This window comes from Branchiostoma floridae, chromosome 19 (assembly GCF_000003815.2).
Source record: "Branchiostoma floridae strain S238N-H82 chromosome 19, Bfl_VNyyK, whole genome shotgun sequence".
Lineage (NCBI taxonomy): Eukaryota > Metazoa > Chordata > Leptocardii > Amphioxiformes > Branchiostomatidae > Branchiostoma > Branchiostoma floridae.
This window is the reverse complement of record NC_049997.1, coordinates 5,019,551-5,027,175: the sequence shown is the minus strand read 5'-3', so window position 1 is coordinate 5,027,175 and position 7,625 is coordinate 5,019,551. Positions and strand designations below refer to the sequence as shown.

General features: G+C 42.0%; 1 protein-coding gene across 1 annotated transcript; it reads right to left on the bottom strand.

The window, feature by feature from the left end:
- Positions 1–1,380: 1,380 nt before the first annotated feature.
- Positions 1,381–5,992, bottom strand: LOC118407101 (cytochrome P450 2J6-like). Its single transcript, XM_035807519.1, has 5 exons — positions 5,599–5,992; positions 4,332–4,474; positions 2,822–3,032; positions 2,076–2,359; positions 1,381–1,575 (listed from the first exon to the last, which is right to left on the bottom strand). Exons 1-5 carry the CDS (start codon positions 5,990–5,992, stop codon positions 1,381–1,383), a joined length of 1,227 nt encoding a protein of 408 aa, XP_035663412.1.
- Between the last annotated feature and the right edge of the window lie 1,633 nt (positions 5,993–7,625).

Sequence of the window (7,625 nt, the reverse complement as noted above, 5' to 3'; positions counted from 1 at the left end):
AAGAAAGTAATAAGCAGTTCCATAATGTATTCTACCAACACAGATGAACTTTCGTGCTAACTTGGGTTCGATTTGTTTTTTTGAAAGTATATTTTTCCTGCAATTTTTGGCTTCTCAGAAAATGTGTTTTTTGTTCGTAAATATGGGAAAATCGGAGAGAGTCGCGTTGCCGTCTTTATTGTGGTTAAATAAGCACTTTGGGACAAATTATTTTTCGTCTGTATACCTGTAAAGCTAATAAGGGCACAACCCGCCGTACGTGCTGTCTACATGCCAAAATGTGGGCTTTTGGGATCTGTGAGTGGTAAGTACCGCCTCCGTACGAACTCCTACGGATCTTGGAGCACACATATACGCCGTAGAACATAACGTGCAGGCAAAACTTTGTGTGCCATCAGGCTGCGGATTCGCCCCCGTACGTGCTAGTACGGGCGACGCGCCTGCCCTGTACAGACTCAACGTTTTCAGAAGTACGTGGCGGACACCCCCCCCCCTAAAAAACGTATGGCGGGTTGTGCCCTTAGCTTAAGCCTGGCAATTACCCCCTGAAAACGGCATGAATGACTCAGGCTTGTTGATGAAGTTTCCTTCCGCGTCCAGAAACCTTTCGCGATCAAACCGTTCCGGGTCAGGCCAGTAGGGGGGTCCATGTGGAGTGAGTATAGGTTCAACAGCACCTTTGCCAAAGAAAGATGAAATGAAGTCACAAAGACAAGATAGGGACAAGATAAAGTCCTTTTGATTGACGGAGTGATAAAGTTCTTCATTGATAACCAAATATCAAGTACAAGAGTGTGTACCGAAAGTGCTTAACGGAACAAAATGGAGCGAAATGGCGCGAAAAAAAGAGTGAAAATTGGAAAAGAAAGTTCTTTATGATACCCGGTACAAGAGTGTGTACCGAACGTGCTAAATGAAACGAAATTGAGCGAAATGGAACGAAAAAAAGAGAAAATTGAAAAAAGGGGATATTGTATGATACATTGTACGAGTGGCACCGAAAGTGCTAAATGGAACGAAATTGAGCGAAATGGAACGAAAAAAGAGTGAAAATTGAAAAAAGGGGATATTTTATGATACTGTACCCTGTACAAGAGTGTGTACCGAAAGTGCTAAATGGAACAAAATTGGGCGAAATGTAACCAAAATTAGAGTGATAAATGAAAAAAGGGGATATTTTATGATACTCTGTACAAGAATGTGTACCGAAAGTGCTAAATCGTACGAAATTGAGCGAAATGGAATGAAAAAAGAATGAAAATTGAAAAAAAGGGAGATTTTATGATATACTGTACAAAACTGTGTACCGAAAGTGCTAAATGGAACGAAATTGAGTGAAACGGAACGAAGAAAGAGTGAAAGTTTGAAAGAGGGGATATTTTATGATACCCTAGTTCCCTCAGGAATGGTATATTCCCGAACGTTGACCTCCTGTGTGGTGGCGTGAAGTGGAATAGGACCAGGAGTGCGGATCCTCATGGTCTCCATCAGACAGGCGTTCACGTAGGGCAGGCGGGAACGGTGGGGCAGGGCGGGCAGACTATCACCAACAACGGCATCAAGCTCCTCTTGTGCCTTCAAACGCCAGATAAGCAGTTTATTTTTCACAAATATTTTGCCTTGGCACAGACGAGGACACTTTGGTCTACACTTGAGTTAGTAACTTCTTTTAACAGTGCCACATACAAAGTACATACATAGGGTAAAGATACCAGTCTTTTACCCGACAGAACGCTATCTAACTGTCTATGCTCAAGAAGTGCCAAGGCATCCTAAATTGACGCCGTTGATTTCGACAGGCACACCAGATTCCTTTGGACTGTACCACACTGCTTTCAGGGAGGGGTATCTACCTGTGATGCTCCTGCACCTGAATATGCTCTCAAATTCTCTGTGGGGTCTTACTTCGACCAGTAAGACGCCGTTGATTTCGACAGGCACACCATATTCTTTTGGACCGTACCACACTGCTTTCAGGGAGGGGTATCTACATGTAATGCTGCAGCACCTGAATATGCTATCAAATTCTCTGCGGGGTCTTACTTCGACCAGTCAATAATATTTGATGCAAGTACCTTCTTTTGAATGTCGGGGTTCAAAGTTAAGTAGAGTAGACTCCACCGTAGGGTGTTGGCGCTTGTTTCTGTTCCAGCCATAAACAGATCCTGTGCCATGTACAGGACGTTTTCTTTGGTTAAACCATCGACTTTTCCCCGCTGTTCAAGCTCCAACAGGCAGAAGTCAAGGAAATCTCTCGGGTTTTCGCGATCTAGGTTTCCCCGATGCCGATCTATTTCTTCTTTCACAAACTTGTGGATCTTCGGGAGATGTTCAGATACATTGAGGCAGGCTCGGTTCACTGCGCATAAAAAAGAGTAATGGTTAGGCCTAGGAAAACAAAATTTGTGGTTCCTGTTCTAGTCCTAAAACAAAAATTAGGTTCTGCAGGTAGGCCCAAACTCTAGTGACACAACACAGTTTAACAAAGTAAAACTGTAATGCATGAGGGCATTTATATTTTCAATTTTCAAACTTTAATTTTGTGCATAATGGTTACATATCTGTGGATACATACAGTTTTTTTTATTCCGCAGCCCGATGGCACACAAAGTTTTCCCTGCACGTAAAGTTCTACGGCGTGTCTGCGTGCTCCAAAATCTGTCGGATTCCCTACAAGTTCGTACGGAGGTGGTAATTACCACTTACGGATCCCAAAAGATTGGCCCACGTTTTGGCACGTAGACACCTACGGCGGGTTGTGGCCTTAGCTTTAGTAAGTATGACAGAGAAAGTATTTTTTAAGGAACACCGCTGTGCTGACCTCCAGGAACAAACCGTAAGAAAGGGAAGATACTGATGAGCTGCCCGGCTCCAATTTCAGCCAATACTGTAGCAGACGCTTGGGAAACCTCTCGGAACTTTTCATCTTCGTAGTCATAGCGCTTCCCGAAAGTCATGGAACAGATGACGTTTGCAACCGCCACAGTGACGTAATGGAAGATGTCAAAAGGCTTCCCTTCGTAATCTGCAATCTAACCAGAGCTCATTCATCAATTAAGGGTTAATGACGTCGACCCGCCCCGAGGTGTATATGGTGTCATAACGCCTGGTCCTTTGCTATAATCAACGAATGAAACCACCGATTTGAGCAAAGCGAACGAGGTGGTTTTTTGAGGTGGTCATAGCAAAGGACCAGGCGTTATGACACCATATGCACCTTATGACACCATATGCACTAGATCAGGCGGGCCATTAACGTTATCATCATATAGCCGTATGACGCATAGATCCCATAGTACTATGCGTGTGAATTCCTTTGTCGACCTCCAGACAGACGGGTTTGCTCCATCTCACACGGCACCATCGCACGTGTGGGGGTTCTTTAACGTGCGTTATATGAATCTCCCCAGACACGAGACCTCCATTCTATATTTAACGTCCTATCCGAGGGACGGCCCTATCCGAAGCTAGATACTCATTTTCACCTGAGTATAGTGAGGAAAGTCGTGTAAAGTGCCTTTCCCAAGGGCACAAGATCGTCGACACGCAGTCGGATTTGAACCCGCGACCTCTCGGTCACGAGGCACAAATGCCGCCGCTGCGCCACGCGACTTCACCTGCGCCAAGCGACTTCACGTAGCATTGTTCTTTTCTTTTGTGAATACGTTAGTCATAATTTATTTTGTTGCTGCTGATCCCATTTCAGTTATGTACATAATCAGTTTATTTATGTTATATTATTCCTTATCATTATTTTGTTTGTATATTTGTTATGTTCAGTTTATATCAGTCAATTATATTTGGTAAATCATTATTTCTATTCAATTTCTGCATAAAAAAATCAGATAATGTTTCTGTTGTTTAATGTTGACATATGATACCTCACATTCAATTTTAAGTTACTTTAGTTGTTTTGTTTAATTTTCTGTTTAGGTATAGATTTTGTTACACTAATGGGAATCTAAACAAACAAACAAAAAACAAACAAACAAACAAACAAACAGAAGGAGTTGGTAAGTGCGGGGAAAGGGACATACAGAGACTAGAAACTTGTTTGTTGACCTTCCCCCATACTGAGATTATACGCCTGATTATAACAATAACTTTTGATCATACCGGCCATACATAACCCCATAATCAAATAAGATCAAACAAACAAGAACAAAATCCTCATAGAATACAAGAAAATTACGAACATTAATGGACTAGCCAGCTAATTAAATAATACAATGATATCAAATTTAACAAATATGTTACTATCAAACTTATAGTTTGTCCAGCAAGGTCTTGAGCTAAATATCTGAATCTTGCATATTAATATCTTGACTTACTCTATCTTGTACACAGCTGGCCTCATTTCGGATGTTCTCCTCAATACTGCCAGGTCCGACCTTCATGCCAAGGTTCTTTAAGGTTCTGACGACAAACCTCCTTCTCTGCTTGAACAATGAACCCCAACGTCCAGTAACAATGTCTACAGGAACAAAAAAGAAGCAAATGATACGTTACAAGATATGTTTCGGTATTTATTTCAGTCCATCATACAGTAGATATGGCGTGGAGTGAAATATTGTATTCGTAATGTTTCTGCTTCTTCTCTCTTTCTTATTCTCCTGTCACAATCTTTAAGGGGAAAAATCTCCGTCGTTCATGGGGAAAATGACATCAACTTTATTTTGGCACAAGGGTATAGTTGGCCAATACGTCCAGACGTTTTTTTCCTGTTTTTGATAGATGCCTTTAAAATGATTTTATTGAAGTCTTTCAGCCATTTTCAGGCCAAAACCGTATATTAAGACCTCTGATGCTTTGGTATAACCGTTAAATGATCTGCAATTTGGTAAAGATATGCATTGGATATTTGGTAGAAGATTCCAAGTAAATGTTTTAGCATAAATTACGTCAAAATAATTTATTCTGGGATTCTCTTAGGGGATCTTTCCAGCCTCGAGTGGCGTTCGAGCGGACGTTCACCCGCAAGAGGCCGAATGTGGGCGGTGTGTCAGGTTTGTGTTATCGCTAATCTAAGTATTTACTCATAAGCAAATACCGGCCTTTGTTGTTATGTATGAACACTATGTGTGTGTGTCCCAAATGCTGTGGGGCAACTTACTTGGATGGTCTCGTTCAACGAAATGATGTCTAAACTCACGCTTTAGAACAATGTCACCGCCAAATATATGTCTTCGTAATCGGAAAAATACAGTGATTGATTATCGTCCCACTAAGACCCATATCGGATACACATACGTCGGGTAGCAACGTTGTACGTGACTCTTTTGGTTACTTATCTTTTGTACCCAATGCCCTGGTCACCACGCAACAAGCCCCGAAGGCCGAGTTTACAGGTTGCGAAGCTGGTGTGTTACGCCGAATGGCGGTTATACCGGCTATATAGATACAGATACAGATACAGATACAGATACAGATACAGAACACTGGACGCCACAAAACAGAGAGCTTTAGCCACGTGTTATAGAAAAAGAGTGGTATGTTTCACTACGATTCTTAATGTATGTAGGTTGGCATTTTATAGATATAAAACCTCAGTTTACAATCTGGCAAGATACAGAAGAAGAAAAAGAATAGAAATAATACCTTTTCCAAAACCAACTGTCGAATCAAACATGTAGTTTGGTGGCCTGGACGCGAACAGCTCGGACCTGTCCACGAGCGCGTCCTTGACGGCAGTGTAGCCGTTCAGAACCACCACATCTTCCATTCCCATCCTGACGGTGAAGACGTCCCCGTACTGCCGCCTCCACGCCGTCAGCTTGAGGTAAGGTTTCCGGCCCAAGGCGAGGAGGTGCCCGAGAACAGGCACGCGTCCTGCCGGGTAAGGAGGCAGGTTTCTCGGGCGCTTTAAAAGTATGAACGCTATGAGAAAAGTTAGGGCGATAGAGAAGACAAGGAAAGACTGAAAAGTCGCCCCAGAGATCTGCAAAATCTCCTGAACGGACTCAGTTATTGACCCAAAGACTGCAGTAGCCATTTTGAGTCAGGAATGAAGTTGCCAAAACAGTGAATGACGCACCATGTACCACTGAACTATGACCTGCATTCATTGTTTCACTTGGTGTACGCATGACAGAACAGGGTAGCATTTGAGGATAAGCTTGTAAGTGAGTTTTATTCTGGAGATAATGACACATCTTTACTTTTCCCATACTACGTGTATTACTGGGAAATACTGTAACTTTGTTGTTACACCTGTAGTCCTATAGGTATATGTTTCAGACAATGTTTCTCTTTTAGGAGATCGGCAGTTGCCACCTAGCACCATTAAACGTCACCTGCGTTAACATTTCTGTTTAAAACAGCAATACACCCGTTCATAAATGCAGCTGCGCGTGTGCAGGTCAAAGGTGAAAGGTGACCTGCCACGGACGAGGCATTTGTTTTTTGGACATGTCTAAATCGTAGCGTTGGAGTGACGTAACTGGTAGAGCATTTATCAAACCTGATTTGCAATGATCTGTCGTCTAGTTTGTGCGCAATCAGGACACGTTGCAACTCGTAATTTTTTAGGGTTTCTATGGTAATTGCAGCGGAACGTCCGGTTTTGATGTCTCGTTTTTCTAGAACATTCTGTATTAAACAATTGCCACGCAGACAAAATCGGTAATAAGCTCTAAATTGTACTCCAGGTTTTTGAATATCAATGGTTTCCAGTTGCCAAGTGTTCTCGAATATCAAGGAAGTAGTGACTTGTGACGGGCCGTTCTCTGTACAGTCAAACCTGTATTAGCGGCCACTTTTGCATAGCGACTACTTGGCCATTTTTTGTCGGTACCATTAACATAAACATTAGGAAGTAGTTTATAGCGGCCACCAAGGCCACACGATTCCCGGTCCCGTAGATACAGAAATACTACAGGCGGCCGTATGTCACCCTCTGCCTAGTTTAAAATCGTAGTTTGTGAGGATTTGAGTTTCCGACATGGTCATTTTTGCGGTAACGGCAGGTACGCGTTCATTGAACGATAGTCTGGAAAAACGTTGAGTCCAGTCTTTGTCGGTTTGTCGGTGAATTTACCAACATTGCGCATATCATGCATTTCCGGTAAATTTTACTTTGGCAGGGTCAGTTAAATTTTTAGACGATGTAACTTGGTTAGAAAGATTCTTTGGTACTGAAATCATGTGTAGCTTATTGCTCGTGGTCAATTTATTATATGCAATTTCTCTATAGTGGCCACCTGTCTATAGTTGTCATTCCTTCAGTCCCTTGAGTGGCCGCTATAGAAAGGTTTGACTGTATAATTATCTAATGTGGCCCCTAGCCCTAGTCGGGGTTCATAATGTAAATGTGAATCAAAGATGAGTCTTACCATTAATGTAGATTTACATTTTTAATAAACCAAACTACACATTCAGCATATACAAGGTGAGACCCATTCTCTCAACTAGTTCCTTTTACTTCTATACAAAATGTACGTTCGAAATACAAGTGTATGATTAATTGTATAACAACATGCCTTTTAATGGGTGACAGTTTTTTTTATGTTTCTTCCAAAAAGAATTGAAAGCAATCCTCACTTGGTAGCACGGTGGTACATAAGACCAGTACTAGAGACACATTGTCACCCTGCAAAATAGCTCATATAGCAAATGGTATGAAGAAT

What these genes read in the sequence shown, in the direction of transcription:
- LOC118407101 (XM_035807519.1), bottom strand. Translation starts at nt 5,992, where the DNA reads ATGGCTACTGCAGTCTTTGGGTCAATAACTGAGTCCGTTCAGGAGATT. An exon ending in CTTACGGTTTGTTCCTGGAG is followed by an intron (nt 2,360 to 2,821) that starts GTCAGCACAGCG and finishes TTTTATGCGCAG; the next exon opens with TGAACCGAGCCTGCCTCAAT. An exon ending in ACCCCGACATTCAAAAGAAG is followed by an intron (nt 1,576 to 2,075) that starts GTACTTGCATCA and finishes TGGCGTTTGAAG; the next exon opens with GCACAAGAGGAGCTTGATGC.